This window comes from Vipera berus (assembly GCF_964194415.1).
Source record: "Vipera berus genome assembly, chromosome: W".
Lineage (NCBI taxonomy): Eukaryota > Metazoa > Chordata > Lepidosauria > Squamata > Viperidae > Vipera > Vipera berus.
This window is the reverse complement of record NC_138210.1, coordinates 54,820,447-54,843,618: the sequence shown is the minus strand read 5'-3', so window position 1 is coordinate 54,843,618 and position 23,172 is coordinate 54,820,447. Positions and strand designations below refer to the sequence as shown.

The 23,172-nt window shown below is 46.3% G+C and overlaps 1 protein-coding gene across 1 annotated transcript in view; it reads right to left on the bottom strand.

Annotated features, from left to right (window-relative positions):
* LOC308676298 (troponin T, slow skeletal muscle-like) overlaps window positions 1–15,884 on the bottom strand; it is a gene marked incomplete at its 5' end in the record, with an annotated part of 28,940 nt that extends 13,056 nt beyond the window's left edge. Inside the window, 5 exons of the mRNA XM_081342111.1 lie at window positions 1,483–1,560; window positions 14,477–14,593; window positions 14,806–14,866; window positions 15,394–15,415; window positions 15,860–15,884. Of these exons, the coding sequence (XP_081198237.1) occupies window positions 1,483–1,560; window positions 14,477–14,593; window positions 14,806–14,866; window positions 15,394–15,415; window positions 15,860–15,884 (303 nt within the window). The remainder of the gene's footprint in view (window positions 1–1,482; window positions 1,561–14,476; window positions 14,594–14,805; window positions 14,867–15,393; window positions 15,416–15,859) is intronic.
* Between the last annotated feature and the right edge of the window lie 7,288 nt (window positions 15,885–23,172).

Genomic DNA, 23,172 nt, shown 5'->3' with positions numbered 1-23,172 from the left:
GGAGAGGTGCGCGCGCACTGTCCAAACCGCCGCCATCCCATTCGGAGACCTGCCGCGTTCATCCATGTTTGACGAACGCGGCAGGTCTCCGAATGGGATGGCGCGCACCTTTCCAAAGGGGAGACCCGTCGCCACGCAGGTGCCTCCCATTTTGCGCATGTGCAAAATGTTTTTTGCGCATGCGCGTGAGTGGACGCACGCGCGCACACTTTTTGCGGCTCCCACTTTTTTGTTTGTGTGATGGAACTGGTTCTGAGTGGCTCTTTTCCTTTTTCCGGTTGCCGACCCCTGCCCTAGATCAACAACAAAACCAATATACAGCTAACTTTCACTTTACGTTTTCATATCTTATAAAATCAAACTCTTGGTTCCCATTCTAGTGCAGCATCTTCTAAAGCAGGGGTCCCCAACATGAGTGGCAGTTGAGCACACATGTGCGCGCACACAGCTCAACTTGCATGAGCGACAAGCCGGCATGCACCCATGCAACCCAACTTGTGCAAGGGGCAGGCTGGCATACACACAAATGCAACCTGGTCTGCCACTTGCACGGCCCGATTCCCTTCTCCCCAACTGCCAGGCTGTCAAGCCATAAAGGCTGGGGGCCTCCAACCTTCAGATCACAGTTCTAAAGAATGTAAAATTACAGATACCTCCGAGTTTGTTAAGCATCTGGGCCAGGGGTAGGCAACCTTGGCTTTTTTATGACTCGTGGACTTCAACTCCCAGAATTCCTGAGCCAGCATGGCTCAGCTTGGAAACCTCTCCCTTTCCCCTCAGCATGGCTGGCTCAGGAATTCTGGGAGTTGAAGTCCACGAGTCATAAAAGAGCCAAGGTTGCCTACCCCCGATCTGGGCTATACTGTTTAGTTAATACGTTTGCATTACATTGTCAAGCATGTATTGAAGGCAATTCAAACTCAGAAAACAATCTTTCAAAATCTTTAAAATAACTAAAAATAAACCAATTTAAATTGTTAATTCCTTGTTTTAGCACAGGCGTTCCAATAAAACACCTTCCTGGCTATTTTCAGACTTCAGTTAGATCACAGTGTTGACTTTTCATGATTCAGAGTCAAATTGCAGTTTCTCACTTATTGATCACCAAATATACTAGTTGATTTAAAAGGAAGCTGAAAATGAAGAGCCTAAATTAATAAATTTAAGACCTTAATACCTGCTGAGATTTCAAAGGTTTTAAACTGTTGAGTTCTTGGTGTTCTCTGAGCTTGATTGTTTGCTTGCAGACGTCTCATTACCCAACTAGGTGACATCATCAGTGCATCGTCAACAGTTTTATACCCTCTCCTGCTTCATCTTAAAATAGGGGTCTTCACACTTGGCCCTTTTATGACTTGTGGACTTCAACTCCCAGAATACCTCAGCCAGGCACGCTGGCTGAGGAATTCTGGGAATTGAAGTCCACAAGTCATAAAAGGGCCAAGTTTGAAGACCCCTGTCCTAAAAGATTATGATACTTACAGCAAGCTTGGCCTGCCGCTCACGTTCTTTCTCAGTGCGGACTCGTACTTGTTCGGCACGCTCTGCCCTACGATGTTCCTGTCAAAGGACACAAACGATGACTCTGTGGCATTCAGTAAGGTGAATTCATCAAAGCCAATTTCAGCCAAGGGTAAGAGGATATATTCCCCACTCCCTTCCTTTCAGAAAATGGTGGGGCTCTATTGGCACATGAAAGCACGCTATGTACAGGTGGCCCTCCACTTGAGACTGTAATGGAGCCTGGAATGTCTGTCACGACGGGTCATAAGTCAAGGCACCTACGTGATTGAACTCAATGTTTGTGGTGATCATTAAGTGAATGCTAGTTTTGTTAAGTGAATGTGGTGGTCAATAAGCAAATGTTGCAGTCGTTAAATGAATCAGTGTATTTCTAGAAGCATTTTTTCTGGAAAGTGACCGAAGAGGCCAGAAACTGGCAAAAAAAAAAATATCTTACAAATCATGGTCATGTGATTGTAGAATGCTGCAAATGGTTGTAAAGGTGAATCAGTGTTCTAGTGGTCAAAATGGGGTAATGTCAGTGGTGGGATTCAGCCAGTTCACACCACTTCGGCAGAAGCGGTAGCTAATTTTTTGTTGCCCAGGCCCAGAATGGACTTCCGGAAGCAGTATCCACACAGAGAACCAGTTGTTCACATACAGTATTTGAATCCCACCACTGGGTAATGTGACCACATGGGGGTGTACAGCCACCAGAACTCTGAAACCAGGTCGTAAATAACTTTTGGGAAGTCTATTGTAACTTCAAATGGTCACTAAGTGACCAGTGATTAAATAATAATCATCTATATTTGAGAATTTCTCACATCTAGGTTTTCAAAAGAACAGCTTCCTCTCTCACCTGCTTCACCACATGCCACTGGACATATGATTTTTGGTTTTTGGAAACCTCTATCTGAGAAATGTAATTCCAAATAAATGCAGGTTTTGCTCATAATTTCAGGAATGATTACACTTAATTATCCGGGAATGCAACTACGGATAGTCCCCGATTTACAACCATTCATTTAGCAGCCGTTTGAAGATACAACAGCATTGGAAAAAGTGACTTCTGACTGTTCCTCACACATATGACCAATGCAACCTCCTCGCGGCCATGTGATCAAAATTTGGGTGCCTGGCCAGTAGCACATATTTATGGTGGTTGCAATGTTTTGGGGTCATGGGATGGCCATCTGCTACCTTTCCCAGCTGGCTTCTGGCAGCAGAGCCAATGGGAGAAGCTGGATTCGCTTAATGACTATAGGTAGTCCTCGACATACGGCAGTTCGTTTAGTGACCGTTCAAAGTTACAAACAGCACTGAAAAATGTGATTTATGACCATTTTTCACAGTTACGACCTTTGCAGCATCCCCATGGTCCAATGATCAAAATTCGGATGCTTGGCAACTGGTTCATATTTATGACGGTTGCAGTCTCCCAGGGTCACGTGATCCCCTTTTGCAGCCTTCTGACAAGCAGAGTCAGTGGGGAAGCCAGATTCACTTAACAAACATGTTATTAACTTATCAACAGCAGTGATTCACTTAACAACTATGGCAAGAAAGGTCATAAAATGGGGCAAAACTCACTTAACAAATGTTTCCCTTAACGACAGAAAAAATGGGCTCAATGGTGGTCGTAAGGACTACCTGTATGTGATTCACTTAATAACTGCATTGGTTTGCTTAACAACCATCCAAAAAGGTCATACAAACGGTCATGTCTCACTTAACAACCAGCTTGCTTAGCAACAGAAATTCTGGTCCCAATTGTGGTTGTAAGCCGAGGACTAACTGTATCTTTTATCTTTTGGATTCAACTTGCATCATGGTGCCTAATCAGCCACCAGGTGGCAGTGAAAAGCAACATTTTGTTCCCTTGGAAAATTACAATTACAAAGACAGTTCTACTTATTATAGTTGGCAGAGATGGAAAATTACAATAGAAAAAAAAAACAAAATAGGAAATTAATCGGGCAATAGAGGTAGTCCTCAACTTACAACAGTTCGTTTAGTGACCATTACAACGGCACGGAAAAGTGTGTGCAACCTTCTCACTAGCCAAGTCAGTGGGGAAGCCAGATTCACATAACAACCTGGTTACTAAACTGCTGGGATTCACTTAACCACTGTGGCAAGAAAGGTCGTAAAACAGGGCAAAACTCCCTTGACAATCTTTTACTTAACAACAAAAAGTTTGGGCCCAATTGTGGTCATCAGTCGAGGAGTACCTCTATACGAGCTGAGAATAAAGGGAGGAAAATAAATGGAGGCTAAACTGTAAAGGATGAGCCATTTTAGTGCAGAGGTGAAGGCACCTGGCTGGAAGCCAGGAGGCTGTGAGTTCTAATCCTGCCTTAAACAGAAAGTCAGTTGGGTGACCTTGGGCCAGTCATTCTCTCTCAGCTCTAGGAAGGAGGGAACGGCAAGCCTCTTTTGAGAAAAAAAATATATATTCTAAGAAAAGTGCAAGGACTAGTCCAGGCAGTGGCCAAAAGTCAATGCTGCTTTGAAGACACAAATCATCCTAAAATATATTCTGAAAAAGGTTTCATGTAAATGAAAATATAAAAAAACTTACCCAAACGCACAACCCTCTCAACAACCTCCCTCCCTCCCCCCGAAAAAAACAACAACACCGGGATAAAACCAGTGACAGTAATAGAAGGCCATCCACTATAAACCTATTGCTAAGCACATTGTGCTTTAGATTGTAAGCCGCCCTGAGTCTTCGGAGAAGGGCGGGATATAAATGGGATTTAAAAAAAAAATCTATAGAAAGCTTTCCTCTCGCGAGCAATGCATTCAAAGAACAATGGCAGCCTGGTTGACTTAGGGGACCTTTGGGCTTGCCAGTAATTGAGCTGTTTGGTGTAGCAGTTCAAGCACTGGATTAGGAGTGGGAGAAACCCCCAGTGCTAGCCCTGCTTTAAATAAAGAAGCTTAGCTGGGAAATTGATGGTCACAAAATCACATGAAGCATCAGTGCCGCTTTATAAATCCTTAGTTAAGACCACAGCTGGAATATTGCATCCAGTTTTGGTCACCACCTTGCAAAAAAAGATGTTGAGACTTTGGGAAAAGTGCAAGGAAGAGCAACTAAGATGATTAAGGGCCTGGGGACAAAAGACCAGTTGCAGGAATTGGGTATGGCCAGTCTAGAGAAAAGAAGGACTAAGGGGGACATGATAGCGGTATTCCAGTATTTGAGGGGCTGCCCCAAAGAAGAGGGGGCCGGCTTATTTTCCAAAGCACCAGAAGGCAAGACAAGAATCAATGAATGGAAACTAACCAAGGAGAGAAGCAACGTGGAATTAAGGAAAAACTTCCTAACAGTGAGGACAATTAACCAGTGGAACAAGCTTCCCTTCAGAAGTTGTGGGTGCTTCATCACTGGAGGTTTTTAAGAAGAGACTGGACAGCCACCCGTCTGAAATGGTATAGGGCCGTGGTGGCGAACCTATGGCACGCGTGCCACAGGTGGCACCCCAGTCCTAGGCCTTCAGCTGGGTTTTATAAAACCTTTTCGCTTTAGGCCTCCGCCGCTGTGTGCTAAAAAAAAAATTCAATCAATCAATCAATGAATTTAACTTCTCAAGGGAAAAAAAAGATCTCGCAAAGTTGGAATTGATTGATTGAACTTTTCAGTCCCACCCTGTCTGCTGTTACCACCACAGCCATGCCCACCGAATGGGCCACACCCACCGGGGACCCGACGATACATACAAGTGGGTTTGGGGTTGCAGTTTGGGCATTCGGTCTCTAAAAGGTTTGCCATCACTGGTATAGGGTCTCTCCTGCTTGAGCCAAGGGGTTGGACTGGAAGACCTCCAAGGTCCCTTCCAGCCCTATTTTGATTGACTGACTAACTTCCTTTAAAGTACTCTGAAGCTGCCTAGCCAAAGGTGGAGGAAGGAAAGAAGGAAAGTCTGGTCAAAGGGAAGATTGAAACAATGGCAACAGGCAAACGAGAGAGGGGCATTGGTGACATAACAAGAGCTGGAAATGAACCAGAGATGGGGTGGGGGGAGAGAGAGGAGCAAAATCGGGCTGGATTCTGGAGAGACCAGATAAGGAAAGGAAGTAGGAAGACTGGAGCTAGTTAGGAAGGAAGGAGTTAGGAAGCGAGGAGTTAGGAAGGAAGGAGAGGGCTGCCGCGAATAATGGGTGGAAGGTTAAGAAGGGTGAGAGGATCCACTGGAGAAGGAGCAAAGAAAAGTGAGTTGGTGGGGGGAGGTGTCTTGGGGGAGAGTATAAATCTGGGGGTTGGGTATACAGGTAGTCCTCAACTTACAACCATTCGCTTAGTGACCTTCAAAGTTACAACAGCCCGGAAAAAAGCGGCTTATGATTGTTTTGCGTGCTTACGACCATTGCAGCGTCCCTGTGATCCCCTAATCAAAAATCAGGCGCTTGGCAACTGACAAGTGTTTTGTGATGGCTGCGCCATCCCAGGGTCACGGGAAGCCCCATTTGGGACCTCCCCAGCAAGCAGAGACAATGGAGGAAGCCAGGTTCACTTCATGACTTCATCACTTCGTGATTCACTTAACAACTGCAGAGATGTGTTTAACGGCTGTGGGAAAAAGGCCGTAAGATGAGGCACGGCTCACTTTCACAATTGCCTTGCTTAGCAACTGAAATTTTGGTCTCAGTTGTGATCGTAAGCTGAGGACCACCTGTCGTCGCTATAAAAGAGCCAATTTGGCGTAGCGGTTAAAGACATCAGGCTATAAACTGGAAGACCACGTCCGGCTTAAGGCACAAAGCCAGCTGGGTGATCTTAGGCCAGCCGTTGTGCCTTAGCCCTAGGCCAGGGTTAGGCAACCTTGGCCCTTTTATGACTCGTGGACTTCAACTCCCAGAATTCCTGAGCCAGCATGGCTCAGCTTGGAAACCTCTCCCTTTCCCCTCAGCATGGCTGGCTCAGGAATTCTGGGAGTTGATGTCCACGAGTCATAAAAGAGCCAAGGTTGCCTACCCCTGCCCTTAGGGCCAAGGCAACAGCAAGCCTCCTCTGAAAATCTTGCCAAAAAAAGCTGGACACGTCCACATGGATGCCGGATCTCAACACTGACTCACACACATAAAACAAAAAAGCTGACCTCACCCTGGCAGTTCCTGTAGCCTACAAGCTTAAATACATAAAAGAATTTTATGTAGTTCAGGTAGCGATAGCTTTGTTAGCTTTTAAGGTGCCACAAGGCTTCTTCTTGCCTAAATCAATGTGCCTTCGGTTCAATCTGTCTGCCAATATTTGGTTTCTTTACTGCAAATTCAATACGTAATGTGCAAACACAGCCTGGATAGAGGCACATTTAGGGTGTGTGTCTGTGTGTGTGTGTGTGCCATGCTTATGTGTCCGTGGAGGGCCAGCCATGGAGGAACTCCAGGGGTTGCACAGCTGTGCTGGGGATGCTGGGGTTAAGTAGGAGCGACATCAACGTGGCAGTGATTTGTCCCATTCTGTTCTAGATGCCTACCTCGGCTTGGAACTGGGTTTTTTTAGACTTCAAAGCCTAAAGGGGGGAGACAAGGAGTCCTGGGGGCTTGCTGGATCAGCTTCAGCCAGAATAGGATCATTAGCTTCAACACTCCTGGAATCACACAGTCTCCAGCACTATCATCCCTAGATGCCCTTGCCTCTCTCTTGGCTTTAAGCCTATCGAAGACAAGGATTAGGGGGAGAGATGATAACTGCCTTCCAGTGCTTGGAAGAATGCTGCTACTGTCACAGAGAAGAGGAGACTGACCTATTCTCCAAAGCATCAGAGGGCTGGACAAAGAAGCAATGGGGGGGAAGCTTCCTAAAGAGAAGTAAGGAGAAATGTTCTGACAGTGAGAACAATTAATCAGTGGAATAGCTTGTGGATGCTCCATCACTGGAGGTTTTTAAAAATAAACTGGACGACCATTTGACCAGGATGGTATAAAGTCACCTGCCTTGAGCAAGGGGTTGGACTAGAAGACCTCTGAGATCCCTTCCAGCCCTGTGAGTTTATGTTCTATGTTCTGCTTGCTCCTCCCCTTTCAAGGACTGGTCCAACAGGCCATTACACCACCCTGCCCCAGGGCCTGCTAAAATGGCCAAGTCCTCAAGGCTTTGCAGAACCACGGTGGGGTCATCCTGTATGTAGTGACGATGGTCTTAGAAAAAGTGAGTTATTATGATCCATCCCTGTGATGGCGCAATCACAATTCAGGTGCTTAGCACTGAATTGCTCCCATATATGAAGGTTGCAGCATCTTCTGGTCACCTGATCGTGATTTGACACCTCTCCAGCCTCCTTCCAAAATGCAAAGTCAATTGGGGAACCCAAGTTGCTTAACGACTGCAGGATTCCCTCAACAACCATAAGATTTGCTTAACAACTGCGATAAAAAATGGTAGTAAAGTCAGGTCTGGTCATGTAATGACTCACTTAATGACCACATCATTTCGTTACCAAAATTCTAGTCTCAGCTGTGGTTGTAAATCAAGGACTACCTCTACTTTTGTATGTATGTAATTCTGTAACATATATATTTGGCCTGAGAGTGTAGATGTGAATATTCATGTATGAAAGAGCAAGGCAGTTGTATTCGACAAGGAGATTACAGTGAACAATTGGAAATTTTACATAAATGATGAAAAACTGGAGTACATAGGCAGGGATAAGCTTTTATTCAAGAAAATTATGGATAGAGAAATTGAAAGATGTACAAACCCTGGCCAAAGGATAATGGATGATACATGGTCTATGTGAGCTGTGCATATTTCTCAAGCAGTTATAAGGTGCTTCTTCCACTTTATTACATGGAAGTGCAAGGTGAACACATCAAGAGAAGTGGAAAAGAAAGCTGGCATGGAGTTCTTAAGAGGTATGTGAAGCAGAACAAGAAGTAAAGTCAAGAATGAATTGGTGCTGAATTAATGTGGACTGGACAGAAAAATATCCAGTCCATATTAGTACAGAAAAAAGTGAATATGCAAGAACTGTACTGATGTGGTTTGGTCACACAGAGACAATGAATGAGATTCAGATTGCAAACCAAGTACATGAAAGAACAGCAAATAGATTTTTTTAAAAAAATGGGAAGACTGAGAAAGTCATGGCTGGATAGAACGATTTCATATTTATAACAAAAAAGATGAATTTAAAGAACAAAAGACGGTGTATGAATTGGAGCACAGACACGGTGGAAACTGTTGTGACTCAGGGCCAGCCTGTGGGTCCGACAGCCGGCTCCGATGTATCGGATGACTCAGATGAGGGGGAGGAGGGAAACGAACCGGCTGATGATGGTTTGGAGGCTTTGCAGAGCCCTCAGCCGGGGACCTCTTCTCAGCTGCGTGAGCCCGAGAGTGCGGAGGAAGATGACCCACAGCTGGCCCTGTTCAAGGACGCCCGACGCAGGAGGCAGTCGAGCAGGAACAAACAAAGAAAGGCTGCGGGACTCCTCGGGAGGAGGCACAGGGAGACCACGCCCTGAGCTCTCTATAAAAGGAGTGTTTGGGGAGGGGCTGGTTGCTGAAAGCAAACTGTTCTGAACCAGCCCTCTTCTGGCCTTGTAATAAGGCAAACCCCTATTCAGAAAGAAGAGACTGGAGAGCGTCCAAGGCTAAAAGGCATCTGCCAAGATTTATTACGCAGTTAACAAAAACACTAGAGCTTGTCTTCTCAAGCGGAAAAGTTGCTTTCAGCCACCCACCCCTTATTACTACGATGGAGCAGCTTCTTGCCGAGAATGCCCAGCTCACCCAGCAACTCACTTTGCTGGCAGCTCAGGTGGCTCAACTGCAAGCTCAGGTACATGCTGCACCCCCACCCAGGAGGAAATGTCAGCTAGCTATGCCGGATAAATTTGCTGGTAATCCAGAACTGTTTCCTGCCTTCCTGGGACAATGCCAGCTTTTTATCAGCGTGAGAGCAGCTGATTTCCCCACTGACCGAGATAAGGTGGGATTCGTGTTGAGCCTTCTGTCGGGAGATGCAGCTCGTTGGGGCACGCCTCTGTTGGCACAGCCTAGCCCTTTGTTGGATAACTTTGGGGGGTTTTGTGACCATATGCGCCTCATGTACGAGGACCCGATTAAGGCGCAGACTGCCACCCGACGCCTGAAAGCTTTGAGGCAGGGTCAGCGCCCTCTACAGGCCTATATCAGCGATTTCCGGCTGCTTAGCCAGGATTCCGCCTGGAATGAGGCTGCGCTCGTGGATGCCTTTCAGGATGGCTTGTCAGAGGAGATGTTGGATGAGCTGGCCCGCGTGGACATTCCCTCAGATCTGAATGGGCTGATCCATCTTTGTCTGCGGATCGATGCCCGGCTGCTGCAGCGAAAGAGTCGCCGTGCCACCCCACAGACCCCTGCCGCCCCTGTTGTGCGTGAGCCCCCAGTCCAGAGGGAGGAGCCAATGGAGCTGGGTGCCGCCCGGTCCCGTCTATCGGTGACGGAAATGGACAGACGACGATCGGGGGGGTTGTGTTTTTACTGTGGGGACCCTGGACATTTGGCTGCTTCTTGCCCAAAGAAGCGTCAGCGGGCATCAGTGACCAAGCCGGCCCCGAGAAAGTCCCCTGCTTTGCTGTCGGGAAACGGCCCGAGCCCGATCTAGACGGTGTGATAGATCGGGCGACCCACCACGACCACGCCGAGCGACGCCATTCCGACGGTGCCTGTGAACCTCCACGGCATTTGATTTTGGAGGCACGTCTGATCCTTCCTGGCAAGCCAGAGGGGATTCCGGTTCATGCCTTAATTGACTCTGGGGCTACCACTAACTTCATGGACTCGGCCTTCGTGGCCAAATGGGCTGTTCCTCAGTGTCCGGTGGATCCGCCCATGCTAGTGGAGACTATTGATGGTCGAGTGCTCCTGTCCGGGCCTATTACGGCCGCCACGCAACCAGTGTGTATGGCCATCAGTTCCCATGTGGAGGCCATCCAGTTCTACATCACTTCGGATCTGCACTTCCCCGTGGTCCTGGGACTGGCGTGGCTCCGGGCGCATGATCCACAGATCTATTGGTCTCAGAACTTGGTCACCTTCCCAAGTTTGCAGTGCGTGGACCACACCCGCCATATCTGTGCCGGCCAGGTGGAGGGCTCCTCAGGGGTTTCCTTGCCTCCCGAACTGTCCGACTTTGCTGATGTGTTCAGCGAGTCAGAGGCGGACCAATTACCCCCGCACAGGCCCTATGACTGTTCCATTGATCTAGTTCCTGATGCGCCTCTCCCAGTGGGGCGTTTGTATTCCATGTCGGAGCCCGAGTTGGCTGCATTGCGGGACTTCTTGACAAAGAATTTGGCTCGTGGTTTCATCCGGCCCTCGTCCTCGCCAGTGTCTGCGCCCGTGCTCTTCGTCAAAAAGAAGTCGGGCGAGTTACGGCTCTGCTGTGACTACCGGAAACTCAATGCCATCACGGTGCGTAACCGCTACCCGCTGCCCCTCATCCCCGAGCTCTTGGACCGACTCCGGGAGGCTAAGATCTTCACGAAACTGGACCTGCATGGAGCTTACAACCTCGTCAGGGTTCGGCCGGGTGATGAGTGGAAGACGGCGTTTGGTACTCGCTATGGACATTTCGAGTACACGGTGATGCCGTTTGGCCTGACCAACGCCCCCGCTGTGTTTCAGCATTTTATGAACGACATCTTTCGAGATCTGTTGGACCAGTTTGTCGTGATTTACCTGGACGACATCCTGATTTACTCCCCGTCGCGTGAAGCGCATCATCAGCATCTCCGTCAGGTCCTGCAGCGCCTCCGGAAACATCGGCTGTTTGCCAAGTTGGAGAAGTGCCAGTTTTACCAGGTGACCATCGATTTCTTGGGTCACCGCATTTCTCCTGAGGGCATCGCCATGGAACCGAGTAAAGTTGAGTCGTTGCAGAGTTGGCAACCCCCACGTCGCGTGAAGGATGTTCAGCGACTTCTTGGATTTGCCAACTACTATCGAACATTCATTCCTGGCTTTGCTGCCTTGACAGCCCCCCTTACCCGGCTCCTGCAGAAGAAGACTCGGTTCCAGTGGAACGCCCCCAAACAACAGGCGTTCCAAGCTTTGAAGGACGCCTTCATGAAGGAGCCCATCTTGAAGCATCCTGACCCGCAACGGCCGTTTGTCGTGGAGGCGGACGCCTCCGACATTGCCATTGGGGCCGTGTTACTCCAGGCAACGACGCCCAGCGGTACCCTTTTCCCTTGCGCGTATCACTCTCGGAATTTGAACCAACGCCAGATCCGGTGGTCCCTCTTCTTTGCGAGGTTTGACTTCCGGGTGCGGTACATACCAAGCGGGCACAACCAGAGAGCGGATGCTCTGTCCAGGAAGCCCGAGTACACCCGAGTGGAAGACAAGCTTCCGCCCAGGACAGTGATCCCCGTCGAGTCTTTTGCTGCGGTGCGGGAGCCGGTGGATATACGGGCTCGGATCCGGGAGGCGCAGCAGCAGGAGGCGTGGGTGGCTCAGCGGAAGGAAGAGGTGGGGCCAGATTCGCCTTGGTCGGTCACGGATGGACTCCTGTATTATCGTGACCGGCTCTATGTTCCAGGAGGGCCACTCAGGGGACTCGTCCTCAGCCAGTGTCATGATAACCCGGCTGCGGGGCATTTTGGCCTGTTCAAGACTCTGAACCTGGTCTCCCGTACCTTCTGGTGGCCCCGAGTCCGACACGATGTCCAGTCTTATGTCACCTCCTGCGTCCCATGCAGGCAGGCCAAGTCAGCGACAGGGGCCCCGCCTGGTTTACTGCAGCCTTTGCCAACGCCCAAGAGACCCTGGGGGGCTGTGTCCATGGACTTTCTGACGGATCTACCCCCATCCTCCGGCTTCACGACAGTGTTTGTGGTGGTGGACATGTTGACCAAGATGGTGCACTTCATCCCCTGTCGCGGCTTACCGTCAGCTCGCGCCACTAGTCGCATGTTCATCCAACAGGTGTTCCGGCTGCACGGCCTTCCCGATAGGGTCGTCTCCGATAGGGGGACCCAGTTTACAGCCCGCTTCTGGCAGGAGTTGATGCGGGCGTTGGACATTAAGGTTTGCCTCTCGTCCGCGCATCATCCTCAGACCGACGGGGGTACCGAGAAGGTCATCGGCATCTTAGAGCAGTATCTGCGCTGCTATGTTAACCTGCAGCAGGACAATTGGGTGGACTATTTGGCCATAGCCGAGTTTGCCTTTAACAACTCGCAGCACACCTCCACGCAGATGACACCGTTCTTGGCCAACGTGGGTTATCACCCCAGGTTTTTCCCCCTTTCTCCCGTGGACTCACCGGAGCCGGCAGCGAACGAATTCATGGCGGAATTACAGGCGATCCATCGGTTGGTGCGACGGCAGCTGGAGAAGGCCAAGGCCGACTACAAGAGGTTCGCCGATCGGTCGAGAAGGGATACGCCTCCATTATCGGTGGGGGATCGGGTCTGGCTGTCCACCAGGAACCTACCATCCACTCGGCCGGCGAGGAAGCTGGACCACCGTTACCTTGGACCGTTCCCAGTCGAGGCCGTCATCAACCCGGTCGCCTATCGTTTAACTCTGCCACGTTCCCTGCGCGTGCACCCCGTCTTCCATCGGTCCTTGTTGGTCCCCGAACAACCGGCTTGTCCACTTCGCCAAGCGGAACCTCCCCCATCAGGACCTGGTGATGGCGACAGCACCCCCGAGTACGAGGTCGCCAGCATCAGGGATTCCCGCTGGCTGAAAGGTCGCTTCCAGTACCTGATCGAGTGGAAAGGGTACGGGCCGGAGGACTTCACATGGGAAGACGCGACTGCCGTTCATGCCCCTGCGTTGGTGACTGCTTTTCACGAACAGTTCCCATCCCGACCGCATCCGGATCGGCAGACCCGGGGGAAGGGCCCTGCGGTGCGGGATAGTGTTGTGACTCAGGGCCAGCCTGTGGGTCCGACAGCCGGCTCCGATGTATCGGATGACTCAGATGAGGGGGAGGAGGGAAACGAACCGGCTGATGATGGTTTGGAGGCTTTGCAGAGCCCTCAGCCGGGGACCTCTTCTCAGCTGCGTGAGCCCGAGAGTGCGGAGGAAGATGACCCACAGCTGGCCCTGTTCAAGGACGCCCGACGCAGGAGGCAGTCGAGCAGGAACAAACAAAGAAAGGCTGCGGGACTCCTCGGGAGGAGGCACAGGGAGACCACGCCCTGAGCTCTCTATAAAAGGAGTGTTTGGGGAGGGGCTGGTTGCTGAAAGCAACTTTTCCGCTTGAGAAGACAAGCTCTAGTGTTTTTGTTAACTGCGTAATAAATCTTGGCAGATGCCTTTTAGCCTTGGACGCTCTCCAGTCTCTTCTTTCTGAATAGGGGTTTGCCTTATTACAAGGCCAGAAGAGGGCTGGTTCAGAACAGAAACAGGGATGATTTGCAAGGAGGGAATATTATGGCACTATGCAAAACCTTTTCACAGTTTGGATAATACTGATACAGTTTGTGTCTGCCTGTCTGTCTGACATATTTTAAAGGAAGTGTTTCCCAACCTTGGCAACTTTAAGATAAGTGGACTTCAACTCCCAGAATCCTCCAGTCAAGCATGGTCCCTAGACAAGACAGGAAGCTCTAGAAGACATATTATGTCGTGGGCTCTGATGAGCAGGAACGAGAACACGCAGAGGAGTACAGATGAACACATACTTTATTTAAGCAGAAACTGTACTGAGAGATTGGATTCACCCTGCCTCAATATATATAGCCAGGCCCTATGGTATTAACCAATTGGATTGAAGCTATACTTGCCACCCAAAGTTGACCAATAGCAGGACTGAAAAGCCCAGTACATAACAAGACCGGACTTTGGGTTTCTGTTGCTTACTCCTGGAAATATTTACCAAATGCCAAGAAACCATTCAGAATTTTATCTAGTGGTAGGCAGCCCAGAAAAATGAACTAAGTCAAACCGATATGTAAAAGGATAACATGGCCACCACTTTAGCATCAAGTTACACACAAAACCATGCTGGTTGGAACTCACAATCCTTGACATGAGGCCCACAAGTTCTTCCTCTTCTTTTTTCCTCTGCTCAAAGTGTACGTCAATGAGAGTTTGCAGTTCCAGGAGGTCTTTCTCCATACGCTTGCGGTGGATGTCCTGTTTGCCACCATCAGAAAGAAAAAGAGATTATAAAGAGTGAACAGTATGCCCTTCTAATATCTCTGAAGGACATTGTCGCCTGTTTATGCTTTCCAAACTACTCCATCTGAAAGAATGACATTCATTGGCAATAGTTGTAGATATGAAGGACTATGGGGAGCACACAAACTCATGTAAAAAAGATTATGAATGATTAAGAAAATACTCACATCAAAATCCACTCTCTCTCCCTCGGGGATTTTTGGAGGAGCTAACTGTGGAACCACTGGCCTTTGTTTGGGAGAGCACAGACCAAGAAAGAAGAATATTGTTAAACTGAAGTGTTCTTTTGGGTATCACAATCCCACCTCCCCAACTATAACATCTTCAGATAAATTCTTTCTCAACTATTGCATTATATTGATTGGTGAACAGAACCGAGACAAGTTGAATTATATTGAACACAATCAAGACAAGTTTTACAGAAAGTATACAACTATGCTTATTACAGGTGGTCTTCTGTAATTTGTGGCCGTTGTTCACACTCAGGACCGTTGCGGTATCCCCATGGTCATGTGATCAAAATTCAGGTGCCTGGCAACCGGCACGTATTTATGCCCGTTGCACCTGTTCCAGAGTCGTGGGATCACCATTGTAACGAATGGTTGCAAGTGCTGTAATCATAACTTCTGATTGCAAGATAGCAACACAGAGGAAAAATGGGATTTCGCTACAGAAAGACACAGGAGCTGAGAAAGGTGGAGAAAAATGATTGCAAGTCTAACGGAGTGGAACCGCTTACTCTTCCCCCTTCTTACCTCGGTCTGGGACGTTCTTCCTCTGTGAGAAACAGAAGACAGAAAGACGATTATTAGATGCAGAGAAAGAAGAAAAACTTTGGATTGCGAAAGACTTGTCAGAGGTGATGCAGGAAACTGAGGGAAACTGAATTATGCATAACCCTAACAAAGGATGGCATTCATTTCTACACATTCATAACAAGGGGCCAATTAAGCGGCTGGAGATGTTGAATTCTCCTAGCTAGATCTGTATTTCGATAAAGTGACTTTTCTGCATTGGTCTGAATCGGAGACTGCTGGGCTGGATAGGCAGTCTTCACATTATTGTCATCATCTGCTGGGCTTCTTACCTAATCTGGGCACCCAGTATTTTGACCAGTGCTGGGGTGGACAACCTATCCTCTTCCAATTGTTGCACCAACACCAGTAAGCCCGAATAGGACAACGCCAACTCACCGCAACCTACTCACTGCAGCCCACTCACCCACGGCCAATTCGCCATGAGACATTTCAACGAATACAAAAGTTATATTAATTTCAATGGAACCATGGCCTACTAATAAAATAAAAATAAATGTCAATCCAGAAATACAAGCGTTACAATAATTTTGACAAAAACCAATAACAAAAGTAACTGAACGACACAATTAACACAGCGTTGAATTGTCCCATGGTGAGTTGTCCTGCAGTGAGTTGGCCACAGCGAGTTGTCCGGTGGCAAGTTGGCCTTGGCGAGATGGCCGCGACAAGTTGTCCTAAACCCCCCAGTAAGCCAGGACAGTGGTGAGGGTTGCTGGAAATTATAGTTTGATGCAACCGGAGAGATCAAAATTGCCATCATCATTGGCCTTCTATAGGGCTGCTTACGTAAAGTGAAATCATTCTGTCATTTAAATAGCTACTGGTATTTAACCTCTCTTAGCGTATAGCTCCCTCCTCTGTCCCCCAAAAGTGGTTTGGAAACTTTGATTTGAAAACAGCCTAGAGATGAGCACTAAATCTAAGCCAAACCCCAGAAGTTGCTACATGGAGATAGATAGGTACCAAACAAAATACAGTTTTCATGATCTGACATTGGTTTGATCACAGCCATGTCTATAGGTACTGAAAAATATCTACTGCCACCATTTGGGCTTCAATATGTTGCTTCCCTTATAGACATGAGAGGGTTATGCATGTTCTCAGATATATAGATACATAGCGAGAACACACTGCTACACACTACATGCATGTATCCAGAACATACATAGCACACAGACAGCATCAGAGGAGCACAGATGTATCTCTATAAAATATACCTGCCAGGCCTGTTCTTTTAGAAACCTGAATAAATCCTTTTCTTTTGGGGATGTGGATGGGTGGGGAGGAGGAAATACAGGTAGTCCTTGACTTACAACTATCCATTTAAAGTTACAACAGCACTGAAAAAAGTGACTTGTGACCATTTTTCACACAACTGTGGCAACATCCCCTTTGTCACATAATCAAAATTCAGACACTTGGCAGCTGGAATATATTTACGATGGTTGCAGTAACGTGGGGTCACGTGATGATCTTTCGTGACCACCTGTCAAGCAAAGTCAATGGGGAAGCCAGATTCATTTAACAACTGCAGTGTTATTAACAACTGAAGTGATTCACTTAACTGTGGCAAGAAAGGGGGTAAAATGGGGCAAAAGTCATTTAACAACTATCTTGCTTAGTAATGGAAATTCTGGGCTCAACTGTGGTCATAAATCGAGGACTACCTGTACCTTGGAGGAGGTGGAGTAAGAGCAGTGAGTGCATTTTTGGTGGACAAGGCCAAGAGGCCAATGGCTTTAGAATGGGCAGATGAAGAAACAAGATGGCAGAGAGGAATGTCATTTCAAATCCATTCAACACTTTACAACTTTCTTTTACCACTGTGAATTCATTCACCCCTACGTCCATTTCTACAAGTCCCATTCTCTACTCTGCCTCCAGTGCTACTTTCTCTATGAGGAACTCTCCCTAGAGGCCACTAGCAATGGCAAATAAATTAGCACATTATGGATTTTGTTAGTTCTTATTTCAAGCAATGACCCCTTATGTAGAATTAAACTAGATTTTTTTTCCTGGTATGCAAGCTTTTTACTTACAGGGAGGTGCTTATCTAGGGAGCACTAAAGAGCACAATCCGCTAAGTAGACTTACATGAAGGTGTATAACCTTCTCTATCACTTACTTATATAAAGCGGACCACTATTGTTTGTCTCTTGGCTATTCTTGGAGACACTGTATATACTTACAAATAAATTGAGAATTTTAGGTGCCAACACCCCCCCCCCCCAAATTGGGTTTGACATAACTATGGATGGGTTTATTATTATATATGGTAATATTTTTTAAAAGTACCCATATATCTTGCATATACTCATGTATAAGCCCTTCCATAGATAAGCTGATCCTCAATTTTTTAAACAAAATAGCGAGAAAAATGGCTAATCCATAGATTGCCCACAGAGAAGCCAATTGTGAAAATTAAAATATACAAACATTTTCAGGGTTGCCTTATCTCTGTGATGTACATCTTTCACGGTGTTATGGTTAAAAATTCAAAGGTCAGCCTATCTGCAAAGGGGCTTATATACAGTGGGTTAGGATGCTGAGCTTGTCGATCAGAAGGTTGGCAGTTTGGCGGGTCGAATCCCGAGTGCCGCGTAGCAGAGTGTGCGCCTGTTACTCGTCCCAGCTTCTGCCAACCTAGCAGTTCGAAAGCACATAAAAAATGCAAGTAGAAAAATAGGGACCACTACAGTGGGAAGGTAACAGCGCTCCATGCGCCTTTGGTGTCTAGTCATGCCGGCCACATGACCACGGAGACGTCCTCGGACAAGCGCTGGCTCTTTGGCTTTGAAACGGAGATGAGCACTGGCCCCTAGAGTCGGAAACGACTAGCATGCATGTGCGGGGGAACCTTTACCTTTACCTATGGTACATTAGGACCATAAGTTTCCCAGGACAGGATTGCTACAAGTATCAACCACCAATAGTCCCCTGCTCAAAGCATGGGAAGTAGAAAGCAAGGTTTTTGTTAAGCTCTAGAAAAGTCAGGAGTAAAAGAAGTCAGTTTTAAACCCAAGAGCATGGAAGCCTGGGGTCTCAGCTGTCAAAAAGCAATCAGTGTTTGAAGTGGCTTCAGTTGCAGCACCACAGTAAAGTTTGTGACTATGGTACCCTGAATTTGGACCAGCCAAGGAGAGCCCGTCAGCTGGTGCCTTCTATCCAGCCTGTCCGGTACCTGAGACCATGATTCAGATGGAATGGAGGGAAATGATTGTATCTTGGCTTCCCCAAGGAGTTTTACCCACCCACCCCCTTCCCAAGAGGGAGTAAACATAGTGAAGGATAAATGTACCTGGCTCGGGAGCCTGGTCAGGTTCTTCAGCTACTGCAAACAACATAAATCGCAGAGACAAGAGGTTGGAAAACAAATATTGGGCAGGGAGAGGAGGAAGCAAGAAGAGGGAAGGAAGTGGTAGAGACCAAATCCAGGAGAAAAAGGAAAAAGTAGTTAAATCAATCCATCTGTGGGCCACTTTCCCCAAACTGGTGCACCCCAGATGGGTCAGATTCAAGCTTCCCATTGAATTAAGAGCCAGAAAAGCTGAAGATGATGAATGCTGGAGTCTGATCCATCTCAAGGACGCCAGGTTGGGAAAGACTTCATTTAAAGATGGAGGATTAGCCGAAGGAAGGAAAGCCATCCGTTGTATTATGGATAGAGATTTTACTGGGAGCAATCATGGATATTTCCTTCCCCACCATGACCATTCCTTTTACATTCCAAAGGCCTCAGATAAAATGCTGGGACCTTTTTTCTGGTGGAGGGGTGGGGAAGGAGGGGCAGAATCAAGGAAGTGCTTATAGGAGTCTGAAGATTCTGTTATCATTTAAGATAGGGTTTTCCAATCTTGTCAACTTTAAGACGGGTGGACCAACTCCCAGAATTGGCTGTGGACGACCCCTGACCTTCGGTCCTTCTGCCGTGACCTGAAGACGTGGTTGTTCCAACAAGCGGGCCTGGACTGACTACGGTTTTAATTAGCTTTTTACTGGTTTTTAAATTGTCATATAATTATTGTATTTATTGTTTAATTCTTTTTTAAATTTTCTATTTTATGTTTTTAATTTTTATTGTTGTGCGCCGCCCTGAGTCCTTATTAGGGAGAAGGGCGGCATATAATATTTCATTAAATAAATAAATAAATAAATAAATAAATAAATAAATAAATAAATAAATAAATAAGTCCACACATCCTAAAGTTCACAAGGTTGGGAATCCTTGATTTAAGAAATCAAGCTTGTGTTTCTTTGCAGATTTCAAATTGTCTGTTTTCAAACTTGACTGCCTTTTCAAGAAACCTTTCCATATCCCTAGGGACCAGAATATTATAAAGGAACTTTGAACATTGGTTGTTAGCCCACAATTCACTTGGCCAAGGCAATATGGCGCCATGTTCTGGTGCTGAAGCAATTGGAAAAGCCTTCCAGAACATTAAAAAGCATGATTGTGCCAATTCCACATTATAAAAGGAAAATAGAAGTAACAAACACACTAACTTCCATAACTGATTTTTCCCCACCCCAACATTCTCAGGACGCAGTTGCATAAACTTCCACATATGCTGGAGTCACAATCACATAAGCAGCAGATCACGCCAGCTGGCCCAGCAAAGACTTTTGAGGAAAGCACATTCCTGAGAAAGGCAGAGCCTTTAAATGTGGGTGTATATTTGTGGCTGAGTGTGTGTGTGTGTGTGTGAAATGTTGCCTGAAAATTTCCCCAAACTGAATCCATGCTTCCTTTGTCTGCTCCTGTCTTGGTGGCAGCTTTGACTTGAGACCATCTTACTTTGAATTAATGCCAGCCAATCAAATATCATACAGCAAAATGTAGCCAATCAGCATTGGTTGTGCCATACTGTCACGAAGGGGAAATTGTCCTCCTTCAGAGAAGAGAAGAATAAAAAGATTGATTCAAAAGCTTCTTCTCCTTGTTCAGATTGAAGGCATTAATTCGCCCTTTGAGCTATTATCATTTTACTGATTTACTTTCTACATTTTTGGACTCCCTGACTCTCAAACATTAAAAGAGGACCCAATCCTTAAGGAATACAACAAATGTTTGCAGATTTCTGGGCTCTGCACAGACTGAAAATGTTGTGCGTTGTTCAAAATGATCCAAGATTGCTCAAAATCACCCAAAGAGCACACTCAGATGTTGTTTCTGGATACCAAAAGGTGAAGAAAGACGTGTTGCAAAATAATCAGATGTTAGAATCTGTTAAATCGAAAGAGAAAAGCAAAAAGCAAAAAAAGAAGAAAGGAAAAATGTTTCAAGGGTGAATCAAACAGCTTCAAGCACGTAAGTGAGGGAATACAGATCATAAAAATAATATTGGATTTTAAAATTTGTAGTGGATCTACAACCTTCCTCAATCTGAAAAACCTGGGAGACTGTTGTAATTCCAAATATTCCCCTTCAGTCCCATTGGAATGGAGCCCTATCTTCCAGATCTTATTTACTATGTCCCACTCCTTTCAGGAAGAAAGGGAATTGGCAGGGGGGGAAAAGAGCAGGTTAGGATTTGCCAGTCCCATTGATGATCCTTATCGTTTCCCAGAGTCTCTGTTTCCAATCACTGGATTCTCTCCAAATAATTTGTGACAAAGCCTGACAGATGTTCCCCATCTTGGTGCTGCCAGAATAAGGAGAAATTGTCACTTGAACATTACGGCAACCTATCTTACTCGGAATGAGATAGAAGCAACCTCAGGGGAATCAGTTGCAGAGGCATGAATGGGACAACCATGACCTGGATGATTGAAAACCTCCATAGACGTTTACTCCATGGTTAAGCACAACTGTGGACCTGATCGTTGTCTCACCTTCTTCTTCTTCTTCTTCTTCTTCTCCAGCAGCATGTTCCTCTTCTTGATGAAAGAAAGAGAAAGAGAGTGAGACAGATATGGGAGATGTTATTAAATTAGCAGATGAGGAAGAGATTTGGTGATCAACAACTGTGGAGTATTTTGAGTTTGCTAATAATTACAAATTGGTTTAATAAACAAGGCTTATATTTGATTCTACACGTCACAACAGCAGCAAGAATAACCTTTGCGCAATATTGGAAAAATGAAGGAGTATCACCAGAGGAAGAAATAATTAAAAAAATATTTGAATGGGCAGAGATGGATAGATTAACTATGAAATTGAAAGATAAAGAAGAAACAGAATATTACCAAATCTGGGATTCATTCTACAAATGGCTAGAGGAAAGAACCAAGGATTAGGATTGATTATGTATTAGCGCTTTTGAATCCAGACAGCATGCTGGTTGAAAAATTAACATATGTATGTAATAAAAAAAGCTAATAAAATCTTTAAAATTAATAATAATTACAAATTGGAAAAGATTTGGAAATAGCTATAGTTAATATTTCCAATGATGGCCTATCTTTGAACACAGGGACATAATACAGGTAGTTCTTGACTTACAAACATTTGTTTAGTGACTGTTCAAAGTTACAACATCACTGAAAAAAGTGACCTATGACCTCATACTTACAACTGTTGCAACACCCCCATGGTTAAAATTCAAAGTTTGGTGTTTGGCAATGGACATATATGAACCATAGTGGCGCAGTGGTTAGAATGTAGTACGGCAGGCTAACTCTGCTGATTGCCAGGAGTTCGATCCTGACCGGCTCAAGGTTGACTCAGCCTTTCATCCTTCCGAGGTCAGTAAAATGGGGACCCAGATTGTTGGGGGGCAATAGGCTGACTCTGTAAACCACTCAGAGAGGGCTGTAAACAACTGTGGAGCAGTATATGAGTCTAAGTGCCATTGTTATGTATTTACAATGGTTGCAGCATCCCAGGGACAGATGATCACAATTTGCAACCTTCCCAGTCAGCTTCCAAAAAGCAAAGTCATTCAGGAAAACCAGATTAGTCGAAAACCGCATGATTCAATTAATAATTGCAGTGATTCACTTAAAAACCGTGGGGGGGAAAAAAGGTTGTAAAATTGGCCCAAGGGTGCTTTTTTCAAAGAAATGAAGAAGCTTCTTGGATGAGAAGGGAAATGTCTTCAAGGAAAAACAAAGAAAGTCCAGTTGCCTTTTGAAAAATCACCTTCGGGACACCCATGATCTGGATGACTGGGAATCCCCATAGATGTTGTAAAATTGGATACAACTCACGTAATTACTGCCTTGCTTAGCAACAGAAATTCTGGTCCCAGTTGCAGTTATAAGTTGAGGAGTACTTGTAACTTGCAGGACTACCTGTAACCACAGCATCACGTGTGATCACATCGGTCCAAGGGGGAACATGTGTTGCAAGAGAAACGTTTATCACGATGCAAGGTTTGCCCCTTTATCTACTTGAATTTGATACTGTGGTGCAAACAGGGAAGAGCAAAGCTTTAACTGAGGCATCACAACACCCATTTCTTCCTTTTGGCATCAATATGGTTAGAGACAGATGCTTAAGCATGTGACCTGTCAAAGTCTCAAGGGTGGCCTTGGAGCCTTTCCAAATTCACAGCTGCCTGTTAATTTTCAATGGGACAGATCTAGAAAATGTTTGGATGCATTGGAAAAGTCTTCATTTAACGTATTTAATTTATTTTAATAAACTTTAAAGGTAAAAGTAAAGGTTCCCCCGCACATGCGTGCTAGTCGTTTCCGACTCTAGGGGCCGGTGCTCATCTCCGTTTCAAAGCCGAAGAGCCATTGCTTGTCCGAGGACGTCTCCGTGGTCATGTG